The 17,898-nt window shown below is 51.6% G+C and overlaps 1 protein-coding gene across 1 annotated transcript in view; it reads left to right on the top strand.

The window, feature by feature from the left end:
- The window catches only part of FHAD1 (forkhead associated phosphopeptide binding domain 1), a 145,393-nt gene that overhangs the window by 59,027 nt on the left and 68,468 nt on the right, over window positions 1–17,898 (top strand). The window contains exons 7-12 of the mRNA XM_075561659.1: window positions 2,447–2,577; window positions 3,809–3,898; window positions 5,702–5,806; window positions 12,999–13,106; window positions 15,648–15,731; window positions 16,480–16,632. Of these exons, the coding sequence (XP_075417774.1) occupies window positions 2,447–2,577; window positions 3,809–3,898; window positions 5,702–5,806; window positions 12,999–13,106; window positions 15,648–15,731; window positions 16,480–16,632 (671 nt within the window). The remainder of the gene's footprint in view (window positions 1–2,446; window positions 2,578–3,808; window positions 3,899–5,701; window positions 5,807–12,998; window positions 13,107–15,647; window positions 15,732–16,479; window positions 16,633–17,898) is intronic.

Below are 17,898 nucleotides of genomic sequence, written 5' to 3' on the forward strand. Positions count from 1 at the left end.
AGGGTTTCGGACTGCTGACCTTGAAGTTGGCAGCCCAACTTGTAATCCACCTTGATTAATGCCTGCCAATAAAGCTGGGCCCCATGCTCTTCCAAGAAAAAAAAATTGTATGATTACCCAATATTGCTGAGCCAATTATCTATTGATTTGTAATGGATGGTCCCCAAATGTAGTACCTTAAAATAAAATTTATCATCTCAGCCAGTTTCTGTAGGCCAGGAATTTGGCCTTTTTTGGTCTGGACCAGTTAAGATGTGGCTGGATTTCAGTCTTCTTAAGCCTGCTGAGGGCTGGAAGGTTCTTTTTGAGGATAGCTTAGGCACTTGGCTATTGGCCGGAGACCTCTGGTCCCTGCTACCTGTTAACATCTGGCTTCTCACCAGCACCTGCACTGTCACAAGATCTCCAGGGAGTCCGTGTCTACATTCAAGTTTGAGAAGCCCTGGGCTCCATTATAACAAAGACTCCCGGAATCCCAGGGATTGACAATGCAATGGCTGAGTGTCTGCTCAGCAGGGCAGCCACCCTCCTCCCCGCCACCCCCCCCCCCCCAGTGACTGACCCAAGGGAGAGCAGAGAGGAGTGGCCATGTCTCTTACAGCTAGCCCTAAAAGCCACATGCCATCACTTCTAGAACACTTTCCTCGTGGCATCAGACAGCTGTTCAATACAGAAGGGGCTGCGCCAGGAGGCGGCATCATGGGGCCACTGTGGAAGCTCGCAATCATAAATTATGATAGTGAGCACAGATCCAGCGCCAGGTGCTCAGCCCCTGACTATAGCCTCCAGACATCGCATCTGTTTCACCCCTCAGAGAAGCACTGGTAGCGTAGAGGTGACTCATTGAGCTGTTACCTGTAAGGTTGCCAGTTTGAAACCGCGGCTTTCTACTCCCATAAGCAGTTACAGTCTTGGAAACACATAGGGGCAGTTCTACCATACAGGGTCCCCATGAGTCAGAATTGACTCGATGACAGTGAGTCTGGTTTTTATTTATGATAAACCTATAGGGCCAGTACAGCAGAAGTTTAAGCACATTGCCTGAGACCCCTGACCTAATAGCTGGTAGAGATTCAGACAGGCATGATTCCATTCACCCATCAGCAGCCTCCACCCTGCCCTCTTCCACCATAGCCCATCTCTCGGGCTCTAGAAGGGAACTCCTGGTCCTTCTCCCCACTGGGCCTGGTTCCGCAGACCCGTGTGTGGCTCCTTCTCGGATCTCAGCGGGGCCTGTGCCGGCTTTGAATTCAAGCAAAAGACAGAGTGCTTTCAACAAAATGTTTACTCGGTGGCTAAACGGCTACCAGAGAGCCTTCCACCTAATTTCTCTCTCTAAAAGGGGAGAAGAGGTTTCAGAGTTGGCTAATAGCCAAGACATTTTAAGTGATTGGTTATGTGAACAAAAAACTAATTGGTTAAGTGAAAAGTCTATTATCAGGGAGGGGTGATTTAGAAACTCAAGGAAAGGAAACCCTGGGTATTTTAAAGACTTCCCCCCACTAGAAAGTCTTTTTCCTATTCAATTAGTTATGCGTTGAGAGAGATTCCTGGTGGTGTAGTGGTTGCATGTGGGGCTGCGATCTGCATGGTCCAAAGTTCGAAACCACTAGCAGCTCCGAGGGAGAAAGACTGGGCTTTCTACTCCCATAAACAGTTACAGTATCAGACACCCACAACTGGATCAATGATGAGTCAGCATTGACTCAATGGCAGTGAGCCTGTTGTTTTTGGAGATATATATGTGCATATGTTTATCTATGTACACACATACATCCTATTAAACACATATATACATGCATGCAGTTATATAATGTGCTATACTTCTAATGCATTTAAAATTGAATGAGTTTTTGTTACAGAGCAAAGGTCAATTCCCATATAATATTTTGCTTTCTTCCATGGCATATCTTTTCTTTCTTTTCCCCTTGTATCCTATTTTGTTGTGTTTGGGGGAAGGTGTTCTACAGCATCGTGGTTCTGCTTTGAAGAATTCTTTTCTCTGCTTGGCTCTGAGAAAAGGGGCATTTAGGGGCAGAGGGGCCCCTAAATGACAAGCTGATACAAACGAGACTCCTCGAGTTTCCCTTAGTGCCTTCTAAGGCGCATGGTGTTTTATCTGGTACAGCGAGCCCTATTTCACTCAAGACAACACTGAGCATGGACCTTGGTCCTGCTTGGAAAATCAGCCCTGGCAGGTGCTCACAGGTCAAATCCAGATGGGAGGCTGGAAAGCTCCAAAGACGTGTTCCCGTCCCCTGCAAACCCCACTGAGTTGGCCTTGTCCTCACTGAGCCCGTCGGTGGACATAGGTCTCATCCTACTGTGGCTTCTGGGCTCTTGAGGACCCGCTCCCTCCGTGTCCCTGCAGAGTCCCAGGCACAGCCCCTGTGGCCGGCAGGTGCTGGGGATGAGCATCCCTGACCCGGCGAGTCTTTGTCTGCAGGGATGGTGTCGTCTTTGCAGAAAGACATGTTAGCAAGGGACGAGCTGCTCCAACAACTGAAACAGGAGCTGGCTCAGCTGCAAAGCCAGAACCAAGAGAAGGACCAACAGCTGGAAGCCCTCAGCTCCAGGGTGAGTGTCAGCAGCCCCGCCCCTCCTTACAGCTGGGGGTGGGGTGGGGGGCTGGGGGAGGGCACAGCGTGCTTCATGAAAAGGCAGAATGCAGAGAGCAACCAGTGCTCCTATTTCATTACCTGCCGGTCTTGTTTCTATTTATTATGTAGAGATATATGTATGTCTGTGTATGTATCCATATGCTTAATCAAATGAATTTATATTAGACGCATAAAAAACCCTCTGTTATTTTTCCACAGTAAGTAAAACAGGCTTCACAATAGCAGCGTTCTTTCACGTGCTAGCCCATAAGCGTGTGTCTGTGCACAGGGCCGTAGAGCAGTCCTCTGTTGGACGCTTGAGTTGTTTCTCTTTCTTCTTTCTGCTCCCCTCCCTTCCTCCCCGCTTTCTGGTTAACTATTCTGTAAAGAAGTTTCGGGAACCTACAGGTTTTCTCATTGCTCTGTTTACTGGACTGAGGATCCATTCCTCAAGTGGAATTTCTAGGTCAAAAAGAGTGCTCCTCTGTAAGCGCTTCATGGCCATTGCCAAATTGCCCCCCGGAAGACTTGATCAAGTGGCCCTTGATGCGGCCACCACCAGGGCAGTTGATTTTTTCATTTTCTTTCAAAGCGCTAGGAGGCTCCCATTGGCAAAGAACACTGAAAGGACGGGGGACGGGCAGAAGAACACACGCATCTGTCTTGGAAGATATTCTGCCAGAGGGCTCCTTAGATTAGAAGTGAGGATGGTGAGACTTCGTCTCACAGGCTGGGGCACGTTATCAGGAGGGGCCGGTCCCTGGAGAAGGACATCGTGCTTGGTAATCAAGACGTTCAACGTCAGAGGATGACCTCAGTGCAGTGGATTGGCCGAGTGGCTGCAAAAATAGGCTCAGAGATGGATGTGATTGTGAGGCTGCCCTGGTTGAAAACTACAACAAAGCAACTTCCAGGTTCACGGGTGACTCCCCCGAGGGGCCAACAGAAACCACTCGTCACAGAGAAAATAACTCAATCCCTAATCCTCCCTCGCGGATACTCAGACTCTCCCAAACTGGATTTTCTTGTGGTCCAAGCGCTAGCCTTTGAGAGGAGTTTATTCCTCAGAGGTCCTTGGGATGCACGATGAAGGCTCTGTTGTGTAAGACTCACCGTGCCCTGTCAGCGAGAATACCCTTCCCTTTCCGAATCTGGGCGCGTGGTTGGATTAAACAGCAGGCCTTTCTCTGTGTGGTTTTTCTCGACAGTGCTCAGCGCTGAGAGAAGACTTGAAAAAGGAAGAAGCTCAGAAGGGCCACAGGGAAGCCCAAGAAAAAGAGTTAAAACTCTGCAAAACGGTGAGCTTAATCTCAGCCTTCATAGGGGCCCCCTGGGAAAGCTGGGGTCCCTGCTGTGTGGTGCTTGGTTAGGTGGTCTTGCTGCTCCAAGGAAGAGGTAGGTGGGGAGGAAGCATAGAAGAAACGCCCTCCCAGGATTCCCCAGGCATGTGGCTCTAGCTCAGACATCCTCAAACTGCAGACTGCGGGCCACATGAGGCCCGCGGAGGACATTTATCCGGCACGCCGGGTGTTTTGCCAAATAAGATGTGTGCAGTATATATAGGAATTTGTTCATCTTTTTTTTAAACTGGCCCCCTGTTTAAAAAGTTTGAGGACCCTTGCCTAGCTCCATTACCCACTTTCTCAGGGCGTGGGTCCGGTCTCTGGGCTGGGACAGAGGCTGATCAGTAGCCACCCGTGCTGCTCCATGCTCATTCTGCTGCCCTGCCCCTGCACCATGATCCTGGGCTTGCGTCTTCACTGTTACAACTTTGCCATAGCCCGCCCCTCCTCCCCACCCCCCCACCCCCACTCTTGACCCTTTTTCCTTTTCACTTGAGAACAAGTTCAAGGAGGGTCGAATGTCGAGCGCCTAAGACCTGCCCGTTCAACTCTGTCTGAGGGTAGCTCTCAGTGGCATCCACGACTGCTGCTGGACCATCACCATCTCCCATTTCCACATCGTTCTCATCTTCCCACTCGGTGCTCGTGCGCTGCTACTGAGCCCTAGGCAAGGAGGCCGGTCTCCGCCACACCAGGAACGTTCCCATTCCCGGCCTCAAGTGGATAGAGAAAGGAAAGAATCGGTTCATTGTTCTGTTCCCCCAAAGCTGTGCCCAGCCCATCTTCCCAACACATGTCCGTATTTAGGCTGTTCTCGAAAACACCCCAGGCGAGGATTCCGATGCATTGATGGATAGTACGCAGTTAGTCCCGGATCTTGCTTGTTTTCCAAGGAAATGAACGATTTCCGTTGACCCAGCACTGTAACTAACCAATGGAAAAAGTCTGCTTGACCTTAAAGATATCAAATTGCCCCTGCAGGAAAGGGACAAAACAAGTTGGTGGTGGAGCGGTTGCTCATCCTTGGGCAGCGATGCACAAGGTCCAGCAGCATGAAACCACCAGCCACTCCTGGGAGAAAGATGGGGCTTTCCACGCCCGGAAAGAGTTACAGGCTCTGAAACTCCTAGGGCTGCCCCACCCTGCCCGAGAGGGCCCCGTTGAGACGGCATTGGCTCGGTGGCAGTGCATTTTGAGTTCTGAAGACTAGACTAAGGAGCCCTGGTGGCTCTGTGAGTTAGGCCTTGAACTAAGGGGGGGAGGGTGCAAGCCCACCGGCTGCACCTCAGCGAACGATGAGGCTGTCTGCTCTCATCTACAGAACTGCTGGTGTCCTGCCCCTGGACGCTGCTCCCCCTGTGGTCCTATGTGCCACGGTCACAAGTCAGCATGGGGCCTCTACAGGGTCCTTACGAGCTAGAGTCAACTCGATGGCTGTGAGTTTAATATGAGACTGAGGAGTCCTGGGGGCACAAAGATTAAGCACTCAGCTGCCCTCCACCCCCCAGGGGAACTTCTCACCCACCGACTCCACGGGCAGAAGACCCATCGGTCTGCTTCTGTACGGATTACAGTGTAGCAACCCTTCGAGGATGCTCTGCCCTCTCACGGGGTATGGCTACAGGTCTCCAGTGCCAGATGAGGTTTCTCCCCCCACCCAGTGAACCCAATCAAGGGGGCCCTGAGGCTTCAGGCCCCCTGTCCACCTCCTGCTGCTCACTGGGAGCATTGACATGTCTGTGGTTGAAACCCTTTCAGCAAATCGAAGACATGGATCGAGAAATGAAGAAACTCAAGGAGGATCTGAGGAAGAACTGCACGGAACATAACATGATCTCCAAGAGCATTCGAGAAAAGAGCAAGGTAGGGCCAGGGCAGCCTCGGCCCACTGTCTGCTCTGGGCTGGGCCCGCACACGTGTCCCCGCCATTGACCCTCTCATCAGCCCCACTGGGTGCAGTCCGTTCTCAACCCCACTTCCCAGCTGGGAACACGAAGGCTTATGGAGGCAAAGGCAGCCCTTCATGTGCACTTGGATAAAGTAATGACATAGAACTTGAACCCAGGTCTGTCTGATGCGTAGGAATCATTCCTCTCCCCTCCACCCCTTCAATGAGATCATGTTCCTCCCAGACCCGAGTGGGTATGCTGTTGTCCAGTTGTTTTTGCGTTTCCTCCACATCGTGAGAAAACGCTGAAGAGTTGACTATGGTAGACCTCGGCCCCCAACACAGTAACCACCAGGTGCACGTGCTATGGAAATTGAAATTAAGTGCAAGGCCATTAAAATCCATCTCCTCCATTGCACTGGCCACAACCTGAGTGCTCAGTCGGCACATGTGGTCAGTGGTTACTCCGTTGCAAAGTGCATGTCCATTATTCTCGGAGGCCTCTTCCTGTAAACCAAGAGTGCTTCCTTAGGGTGGTGTGGCCAACTGAGGACAAACGCAGTGTGTGTCTGGGGCGCATTCCCTAAAACCTTAGCATGAAATGTCTCCAAGGGTCCTGAGGGCACGGGGAGAAGCTACACGCTTTCCCCTCGGATGCTCTGCCTCCCTGAGGAGAAGACAGTCATTATTGAGAAAACAAACCACGTGAAGGTCAAATCTAGACGACGGCACAATCCTGAGGGCAGGGAATCGTTCACGGATGACTTGAGAAATCAAGGCAGGTGACTCTGTTCTCCAATTTTGAGTGAATTCGGGCAGTAGAGTAATTACCAGAAACTGAAACTGACCGTCAGAACCCCCCAGGTTAACATCCGTAGTGGCCTAGAGACTGCCTAGAAAGTCCGACTGTGCCGATGATGCTGATAAGGGCCAGGAAAGTGGCCCGAGCATCAGTAGTCATGCTGGAAACCATTCGAATGACACTCGATGCTGTGTCTACACTGAGTGAAATCTGTTACTGAAGAGCGCTTCAGAGAGTAATCAAATATTCTTGAAAAAATTATATGTATAAAATATAATCTGGAGGAAAAAATAGACTTGACAGACATGGAGGCCACAAACACACATGCACACACACAAACAGAGCGACAAAGTTGAGTGGTGAAAAGAAAGACTTATGGGTGGATCCGATCTTAATTCTAATTGACCCAGTAATGAATTGACCCAGAGAAAAATCATCTCAAAGAATAAAGATGAAAATAGAAGTATTTGGAACTCTCCCAAACCATTGTAAGCTTCATTCTAGAAAACACTTTCTCAGCGAAAACAAATTTACCTTGATACAGTTTTACTGAAAATAGTTGTAGCGATGCACATGATCTCAGACTGCTCCCTTGGGCTATACCTCTTCCTCTAAATGAGGCTTTAGCTGCATTTCCTCCCCCTCAATAGTTTTATTGGCGTATAATTCACATATCATACATTTAAGTAGTTCAGTACATCATAAAAGCTGTACATCATCACTGCAGTTGGTGTTAGAACACTGTCTTCATTCCCCCACCTCTTCTTCGGCCATACCCCTCAGGAACCACTTATCCAGTTATTGTCTCCGTAGATTTACCTATCTTGGATTTCATAATCAAAACAAACATTAAAGAACAAACAATAAAAAGTAAAACAGATAAAAAACCTCAGTTGAAAAGAAAATAGAAAATACTGAAAACTAGAGCAAATTTAAATGGACCCTAGTAAGATCGCAGGATAGGCTGCATCTGCAACAGCCTACTTCCCAATGCGTTCTAGGGGGGCGCCCTTCACGTTCTTCGTATATAGATGTTCATTATTATGGAGGTCGAGATATTGTCCAGTTCCCATTGTGACTTATTCTTTGATCCATGCCTAGTGAAAAGTGATTTCCTAATTTCTAAAGATATGGGTTACTTTTCTGTTGGTTCCCAGCTTAAAGGCCCTGTGTTCAGAGAACCCCTTCTGGGTGGCTGCAGCGTCTGGACGTGACTGCAGACTCCCTCTGTGACCCTGCCTGCAGTCAGGCCCGTCCCATGCTCCCAGGGTGATGCTCCCAGGGTGATGCTCCCAGGGTGCTCTTCAAAAGGATGCGTATTCTGAGCGTCGGCTGTTGCATCTACGTACGTCCACTAGATCCAATTTGCCAACGAGGTTGTTCAGAATTTGAATGTTCCTGATCGTTTGTCTGTCTGTGTGCTCCATCAGATGTTGAGCTGTTGTTTTTGTGTTACTATGTTTTCCCTTCAATGCCATCATGGATGCGCAGGTCTCCTTTTTGTTTCTAGGTCTGTGTCTTGAGACTGTGCGACTACGTCTGTCCACTGTAGCTGGCGAGACACTGGCTCCGGGGACTCAGCCACCTGTGTTGTGTCCCCTTCTCCCTCCTTTCTCACGACCCTTTGAATGGATGGTTTTCCATCATCCCATTGCCCTTCCAATTCACTTACACTTTCTTTTTTTTCACTATTTGTTCTGTTCTTTTAGTGAGCATAAGACAATATCGTTTATTCTTGATTTACCAAAATCGCATATTACTTGATAGGTATACCTTCCTCTTTAGAATAACATTAACGTCATTTATTGCTTCTCTACACTTAGGTGCCATTGTTGTTGGGTTTTTTTAATGTCTCTCTTTATTTAAAACTTCGAAAGACATTATTGGCATTCTTATGTGGTCAATATTCATGTGTCTATCCATCTCTCACCCTTTCGACTGCTTGTCTCTTCTGCACCTCTGATCTACTGTTTTGGGGGACCATTTTTCTTCTACCTGAAGAGCATCTTTTTTTTACACTGCCTGGCGTCTCCCCTCACCCACTTTCCTGTTGCCCATGCCCGAGGTTACATGTAGATCCCCGAGATCGGTTCCCCCTTTCTACATCCCCTTCCCTTCCGGTGTCACCACTGTCATCGCTGGTCCTGAGGGGTTCATCTGTCCTAGATTCCCTGTGTTTCCAGATCCCTACTGCACCGCTGTGCATCCTCTGGACTAACCAGGTCCGCAAGGTAGAATTGAGATCATAATTGGGAGGGAGGAAGCATTCAAGAACTGGAGAAAGGTTTTTAGTTTCATTGTTGCTACACTGAACCCTGAGTGACTCATCTCCCCACTACCCCTCTCCAAGGATGTCCAGCTGTCTACAGATGAGCATTGGGTCTCTATCATGCACTCCCCCTCATTCACGGTGATATGATTCCCTACCCCCCGCCTTTGTTGCTTGAAACCTGGTCCCCTCGGCCCTTCATGATCACACATGTTGGTGTGCTGCTTCCATGTGGACTTTGTTGCTTCTGGGCTAGATGGACGCTTGTTTACTTTCAAGTCTTTAAGTCCCCAGATGCTATATCTCTCAATAGCCAGGCACCATCAGCCTTCTTCACCACACTTACTTATGCACACATTCGTCTTCAGCGTTTATGTGGGGAAGGTGATCACACAATGATGGTTTTTGTTCTTTGGTGTCTGCTACCTGGTCCCTTCAATACCTCATGTTCACGTAGGCTTGTGTGCTTCCTAAAGAACATCTTTTAGTATTTTTCTTCAATGTGGCTCTGCTGATAAAAAATTCTTTCAAATTTGTGTGTGTTTGAAAATTTCTACATTTAACATCATTTTTTAAAATCATTTTATTTGGGGGATCTTACACCCCTTATCACAATCCATGCATCCATCCATATGTCGCCATCATTGTTTTCCACTTGAGCCCATGGTATCAGCTCATTTCCCCCCTCCCCCATCCTCCATCCCTCATGAACCCTTAATAATTTATAAATTATTATTTTCATATCTACCACTGACTGCTGTCTCCCTTCACCCACGTTTCTGTTGTTCATCCCCCTGGTGGAGGAGCAGTTGCACGTTGATCATTGTGATTGGTTCCCCCTTTCACCACCCCGACCCCCACCTTCTCCCTACCATCATGGTATCGCTACTCCGTTTTTGTTCCTGAGGGGGTTATCTGCCTTGGGTTCCATGTGTTGCCAGCTCTTATCTGTGTTCCTGCTCTGGTCTAGCCGGATTTGTAAGATAGAATTGGAGTCATGATAGTGATGGTGGGGGTGGGGTGGGAATCATTAAAGAACTAGAGGAAAGTTGTATGTTTCATCGGTGCTGTACTGCACCCTGGCTGGCTTGTCCCTTCCTTGGGACCTTCTGTGAGTTAACATCATTCTTGAAATGTATTTTGATGGAGAAGTAAATTCGACATTGGCAATTATTCTCCTTGAGCTCATCATAAAAGCATGCAGCATGTCACCCCATTGTCTTTTGGCTTCCATTGTTTCTGTCGAAAAGTCAGCCATAAGCTAACTGTCGCACCTTGGCGTAATTTGTCTTTTATCTCTGTCTGCCTTTAAGATTTTCTTTTCCTCTGGCTGTCAGTGGTTTTATCATAATTTATCTAGGTGTGGAGTTACTTTCATCTGTCTTATTTATATAGGAGTCATATAGGTTTCTTGAATCTTTGGATTGCCTTGGTTTTTTTCCCCCTCTCCCAATGGTTTTACAGTTGGAGCTGCATACCATGGAGGCAATGGGGACTGCAGGCTTTCAGATAGGATGACGGATAGGATTAAATTTGTGATTAATGACAATAATGAAAATGACAGCCATCATTTCTCATGCTCTACATAGTATGCCAAACATTTGAGCTCTTTTTGTTTTCACATCAGCCCCATGATCTAGAAAGGCACACCCCCACTGTACAGATGAGGAAATCAAGGTACGGAAAGTACAGGAACTAATCAAAGTCAGACAAATGTTAGGAGGTGGTGAAAGCCAAGTTCAGAAGCCAAGTCTGTTTGCCTCTAGTGACATGCTCTAGCCACCAGTCACATGGGACCATTTCAATTAAAATGGAGTAACATGTAAAAACAATGCGTTTCTCACTATCAACAGCCACATCTCAAGTAATCCGTGGTCACATTTCAAGTATGAAACACATGGCTCACTCATAGCCACAGAGCCTGTTCCACTCCTGGCGAAGGACAGAGTGGAGTAGACCTGCCCTGTAGGCTTCCAAGCCCGTGGGAAGCCTCCTCTTCCTTCCTGGGGCAGCTGGTGGGTGAGACCTTGCCGTTAGCAGCCCAGCTGGTAACCTGCTCTGCCACCAACCCTCCTGAAGAGTATGCCTAGTCCTTAACCACATTGGACCCTGCAGAGTCAGAACATGTCATCGTTCCCACAAACTCTGTCACACAATGTTGCTCTGTCTCTTGGTAACTCCCACAGTACCATGGAGAGACTATCGGAGGGGGATAAAATAGAGGCAAAGAGGCCATCCTCTGAGCCTGGCCTGGAACCTTGGCCAAAGTCACTCACAAAAGCCCCCCTGCTGTCCCATCCACTCTGCCTCGGCCCCACGGGGTTCCAGGGCTGTAACTCTTTTCGGAAGCAGACTGCCACCTCTTCCTCCTAGGGGATGGTTTTTGGTTTCCAACCACTGACCCTTCAGGTAACAGCCGAATGCTTCACTGAGGTGCCGCCGAGCTCCTTGGGCAGGGTAAGAACATGTTAGTTTCTGATCACTGCCCACAGTGACTGGGGCCTACTCTGGTCACTGCTCTTGGTATGGGAAATGGAGAGGAGGGAGAGGCCTTGGATATGCGAGACGGAGCCGGGCAGGAGTTGAAGTTGGTGTGAGGTTTGGGATGGAGGAACAGAGGGGCCATTCATTGGGATAAGAGTGAAGTTCAGGATTAGATTTTGCATTTGAAGCCTGTGGGAAAGTACTGCTTAGAGGTGGAAGGAAGCTAAAGCCCCGGAAGTTACATGACTTCTCCCAAGTACTGCAGGTCCTTAGAGGGTCTGTCCCTGGGCCACACTGCCCAGGAAAAGAAGCTCTATTAGAGTTTGCTGGGCTTTTAGTTAACATCCATGTGATCCCTCTTTAAAGGGCCCAGGCAGTGCAGTGATTAAACCACGGGTCTGCTAACCAAAAGGACAGAAGTTTGAATCCACCAGCCGCTCTGAGGAAGACCCATGTGGCAGTCTGTTTCCATGGAGATTTACAGCCTTGGAAACTACCGGGCAGTCTGCTCTGTCCTCAAGGGTGGCTATGGGCCCGACTGGACTTGAGGGCAGTAGATCTTGTTTGGTCTGGGGTCCCTCTTTCAGCCCCTACTAAGGAGCCCCAGTAGTGCTGCCAAGTAAACACTGGACTTCTAAATACAGGGTCGCTTGTTCAAACCCACCAGCTGCTCCAAGGGAGAACGAAGAGGTTGTCTGCTCCCATAAAGATTTACAGGCTCTATAGGGTCACAGTGGGTTGGGTTGGGTTTGGGTAGTACACAGCGTGATGTTGTTTCAACACAGCCTCCTTACACTTAAGAGAGTTTGCCGCCTTTCCCCAAAGCATTATTGCTCCAGGCTCTGTTAACGCTCAAGCAATGTTTGTCGAATTGGCTTCATAGCCAACAAAGGTTCCAGCCCAGAGCATACCGGTAAACACTGCAGGTCAGGCAGTGACCAGCAGAGGGCAGCATCCAACACTCCCACGCTCACTGTGGGCTGCAAGAGTCCAGGCAGAGAGGGTTTAAACACTTTGCTTCATGGGCTGCAGTTCTTTAGTAGCTGCTGCCTAGTGGGAGGTGTGTCCACTGGTGAATGTGATAATATCCTAATAGCATTTCCCGAGGATCCACTTCCGGCTAGTGCTGGGAGAGTTTGGCATTAGATGCTACCCGAGAGGCATTCCTGTCCACACCAGTCACAGCAACACCTCGTGCCTTAGAGAACCCCAACTGAGCCCTGGACACGCTCACCCCTCTGAGAGAGAAGTAATTGTGAGGTGGGCACTGCTGTCGTCAGACCCATTTGATAGATAAAAGGCACTGGACCCCGGGGCCATGCAGTTTCCCAAGGACACGCGGCTTGCTAGGAGCCTGGCGTAGGACAAGCCATGGCGGAGCTCAGGTGGAGAGCTAGGCCCATCCCCAGGGGAGGGCTCCTTGGGAGCCTGCCTCCCGCCCAGGCACGCCCGAGTGACCTTAGCATTCAGGCTGCAGCTGCCCGAGTCCACTGGCCTCCCCTGTGCCCGTTAGCCCCCTGGGCCTACCCTGCCCCGCCCCCCCCACTCCTGCTGGCAGTGCATTGTCAGTGCATTAGCGGCCAGGCCAGCGCCCCTTTCACCATCATTCCAGGTTGAAGAGAAGCTGCAGGAGGACTCCAGGAGGAAATTGCTTCATCTGCAAGAAATGGGGAGCAGAGAGAACCTCATTAAAGTCAATTTGGAAAGGGCAGTAGGTCAGGTAGGCATGCTCCAGAGCCCCCTCAGGGGCCCACGGTCTCCAAGGATTTCTGCACCCAGGTGGCTGGCAGGGCTTGCTGAGGTGGCGGCCAGCCTGCGGCAGGAGAGGCTCCGTTCCCCTGTTGGTTTCACGCTCCGAGGCTCCTTGCAGCCTTTGCATCCCAGCGGAGCGCACCAAATGGGGCTTTCCTACCGGGAAGCTTCCCACCTAATGGCTTCGACTGGCCTAAGGCCTAACCGGGCAGCCAGGCCTGGCTCCACGCCTGCCCCCAATGGGCCGGCCGTGCCCGTCCCTCCGGGGAGAGATATCGCCCATAGCCCTGACCCCACTGACCTTTCCAGTCCTTTGTCCCTCGCATCTCCAGTGCCACAGACTTGCCCCGGGCCCCTCAGAGTACGCGCAGTCAGTGTCCCTGGGAAATGCCACTTTGTACAAATAAAGGAAAGCCCAGGCCGTGCCCGTCCATGCTAGGAGGACATACTCCCGGCCAACCTGCTTCCTCAGCAGCACCTTTCCCCTGGAGTGCTATGGCCCAGGAGGAGCAGGAGGGCCAGGCTGCCTTTGCCCCAAGACTAACATGGAAAGGAGGGCGCAAGCACAGGGCCTTGCAGCATGTGGCCCCCTAAGGGCAGCCCCTCTTGGGGGGCTCCTCGACCAGGGCCCTCTCCTGGCAGTATGGCTTGGGTGGGGGTGGGGGGTGTCCATGGAAGGATGTGCTTGTGTGTGTGTTTGTGTGTGTGTGTGTGTGCTTTCTCCAGGGAGTGAGGAGCCTCCATATCACTCATGGGATTCTTGGAAGGGTCTGTGAGTCCCTCACAAAGGTTACCACCCTGAAAGGGTCCCCTCCAGTGTGCCCAGCCCACTCCATGGGCCCTTCCCCTCAGTCTTGTCCAAGCCTCAGCCTGGGCAGGCTGGCCTGGCTCTGAGGGGTCATGGACCATCCCCCGGCTTTGTCTTACTGTGCTGGTGCTCAGAGGCACCTGCAGGTTCAAGGACAACTTTCACTGTTGTGCAGATGTCAGAGCCCCTTCGACAGACTTCTACTGCCACTCTGCCCAGGGCCATCTGTCCTGCAGGTGCCTCCCATGGTGCCCCGCCCCACCGTTCCTGATTGTCCTCCTTCCCTTGCACACATATGAGCCTCGCCATTTCCAAGAGATATCGCTCTGGGCCAAGGCCATCCAAGAGGATCCTGGGAGATACTGGGATGGATGCCCCAAGTCTAGACTCAAGAGAAGGCAGATGAGCCCTTGCTGTGTCACCCGCCTTGTCTCCCAGGCCCTGTCCCCTGTCTAGGATCTGCCCTTCCCCAGCCAGGGATTCCAGAACTGAGCTCACCCTCCCGAGAGAGCTGGGCGAGCCATCACGTGCACCACCCCACCCCTACCAGTCATCTCCCTGCTAGGTGGTAACTGGGCCACGGTCACAGGGTCCCCACTATGAAGCCTCTTCCTTGGGTGAGCTAGCACCTCCCGGCTGACACTGACACCGGAGGGTGACCTTGGGGTGGCGTGCCTCCAGTCACCCCAGGCTGGCCGCGGAGAGGTCCTGAAGAGACCAGTGTGCCACTGGCCTGGTTTGCCACGTTCCCTGGTGGGCAGCAGCCCCAGGGTAGGGTCATGGGGCTCCCTGACGTTTATACTGCTTTAGGGGCCCAGGCGTTCGGTTCCTTCAGGGCTTTGTGTGAGTTGCTTTAATGAACACGTTTCTGCCAGTTAACCTCACACCCAGGGTCCAAGGCCACATGCTGGGAAATTCCCAGAGAGAGGCTGCAGCAGCTCCGCCTTCTGGATGGAAGCCCGGACCCTTCGGCCTTGGGGTTTCCTAAGCCCCGACTTCACACCGCGGAGGCACTCGATGAAAGCTAGCTGCACTGAGTTCAGCGACGCTGCCTTTGAACCCGTGTTTCTGGAGACACGTAGTCAACGAATACGTACTGAGCGCTTCTGCTGTTCCAGGCTGTAGGGTCCGAGCGCCGCCTCTGTGCCAGGCCCTGTTCCGGGCTCCAGAGTTACAGTCTTCACCCCACTTACCGTCTCCGGTGCAGGATGGCAGACGGGGAGCAGTCTTCTCCCCTCGTGGGCACCCTCGCTGTGCGCACCGTTTACTTAGACTGACAGCCTCAGTATTTATTTCACAGTCTGGTGCCACCCTCGCAATTATGGAAAAGCGCCCCCGGCCACAGCTTCCCATTGGCTCAGTGACAGCACGCGCCTCTTCTGAGGACTCGAGGCGCGTGTGTTCTGACCACATGTGTGTCGGTCGGGTTAGATAGGCCGGCCTGCAAGCCATTAAGACCTGCTGTTCTCGTTCTTCTGTGGGTACCGCCACTTCCAGGGAGAAATCGAGATGTTCGTAGCGCGTGGGGACCATTAAAGGCAGGCAGACCCTTCTGAATTTTCTTCCCAGACGTCCCCCCCATCACACGCACACGCACGCGCGCACGCACACACACGCACACACACACGTGTTGGAAACGAGGTGCCCAGGCTTGATGGTTCCAACAGCCACCCTGACCTTGTCACCGCCCTTTGTCTGCAGCTGGAGAATTTCAGAAACCAGGTGATCAAGGCCACCTACGGACGAGCCAAGCCGTTCCAGGACAAGCTCATCACGGACCAGCAGGTGCGTCTGCTCCCCCGCCCCGAGGCTCTTCACGCCCTCCCTCGGGGCGCTGGGACTCCAGACCCCGGGAGCATATGCTTGTGTTTGGTTGGTGGCACACAGCTTTCACACTGTTGCTACACCAGGAGGCGTTGTTTTGCTTTCATGGAATTTCCTGGCTTTTACAGCAAAAGCCAGTTAAACTCCCTTGAAATGTTTCCGAGAAAAATCAAAAGGAACCACCCAGTCCTCTTTCTGGTCGCCGGACACCCGCGTTTAACCTTCTCTGACAGTGAGAAAAGAGGCTCCCCCCCCCCCGACACACACACACACACACACACACGGGGCGTGCTGGGCTCAGTCCTTCTCTGGGGCACGGAGTGCGATCCTTTCAGAGAGGTCCTTTCTGGCTCCTCTCGCCGACATACAGATACAGAAGCACGCCATGGGCTTAGGAAAACCCGCCCTTGTGTGACAGACAGACTCGGTGTTAGGGATGACTGACTGCCGCTGGCCTGCTGAGCTTGGGACACACACACACACGCGACACCAGTAGGGGCCTGGGACTCTTAGCCATCGTCTAGCCATAGTTTCTGACCCAGGACATGCCTCCTGGACGCAGGGCCGGCACCCTCCTCTCAGCCTTCCCCCACGCGTGTGCCACCTGGTGAGACGGGGGTCTGCTAAGATGGGGACTCACATGGGTGGTGGCCAGCCCCTTCCTCCCATGGCCGTATGGCTTCATCCCTCTCCCCCTTCTCCTCCCCAGCTAATTGAGAAGATCACCCAGGTCAGTGAGGACAGCGTCACCTTCCAGCAGAAAAAAAGGATGCTGCACAAGGGGACTCAGCTGAGTGACTCGAAGCAGGAGGAGCTGACAGAGAGCATCGAGAAGCTGGGGACGTCCCTGAACAGCTGCCAGGTGGCCCCTCCTGAGCTCCGCACAGATGCCCCCCGCCCTTGGCCTCGGTGCTTCTTGTTCAGGGGTGGGGATACAGGGAACTGACTTGTCCGGTTTAGAACCAAACCAGTTGCCACTGAGGCAACCCCCTCTGTGCAGACTGGAACCGGACTCCCTAGAGTGGTCAGTGACGGTGGCCCTCGCAGATAGAGACCCACAGGTATTCAGTAGCTTTCAATTCAGCCTTTCAATTCAGTAGCTGAGTGTCTGACCGTTCGCACCAGTAGCCAGGACTGTGAGATCTGAGCAAGCCAGACCCCGGGCACGGTGGGAAGCTGCCAGGCAGTGAACCTGTGAGAACTGGAAAAGCAAGGCAGCTCATCAGGTTCCGGCTCTCACAGATCTCACTCATGTCCTTGTCACACCGGGTGGAGCCAGTATTGGTTCAGAAGCAATTAGGGGGGAGGGAAGGGGAAAGGACATACATACATATACGTGGCCAACACACACGGGGAGGGGGTGGGGCGGGGGAAAGGAGGGCCCCCAACAAATCATCACTAGTCCGGCAGGCGCAATTGTACAGTGATAAGTAAAGATGATAGTGAAGTCATAGAGAGCATGAGAGATAGAGGAGAGATTGAAGTAATGACGTCAGACACAATTCATGGTGGCATGCTCACCTCAGCCCCGCTTGGTGGTCCTCGTGGGGAGATCCTGGGAGCGAGAGCAGGAGAGCCCAACTTTATTGCTAACCAAGGGTTATAACTACTTAGGGGTGTGTGATTACAGGTACCCACACGTCACAGGAAGGGGCAGTACAATAGGCATACACACCATAGGAATGGGATGTACGGAAGGTGTAAGTGTGACAGGAAGGGGATGAGCTAGGGGTGTGCACATAGGAATGGGAGGGACTAGAGGTATACATGTGACAAGGTGGGCGGACCCTAGATTCATTCGTGATGGTGGCCTTAACTTTGGTCATCCTAAGGCGGGTTTGACCTCTCTGGGGTCTTCTACAAGGAAACAGACAACTACTATCTTTAATCAGAAGGGAGTGGGTCCTACTTGTTGCGAGATAAACAGTGGTGTCTGCTTGCTCTAGATGGCTGATAACCCTTAGGGAGAATAACCCCTGACCTACTTCTGCTGACCTCCAAGTGTATGGTCATTCACCACGTGAAGCAAGCAGCTCAGTTTGGCATATATTTGGGGGAGATAACTTGGGAGAAATCTTTGTTTTCCACAGGGTGGTAAGTCAGAAAGCATTGCTAGGAAACCTTAGGC

This window comes from Tenrec ecaudatus, chromosome 1 (assembly GCF_050624435.1).
Source record: "Tenrec ecaudatus isolate mTenEca1 chromosome 1, mTenEca1.hap1, whole genome shotgun sequence".
Lineage (NCBI taxonomy): Eukaryota > Metazoa > Chordata > Mammalia > Afrosoricida > Tenrecidae > Tenrec > Tenrec ecaudatus.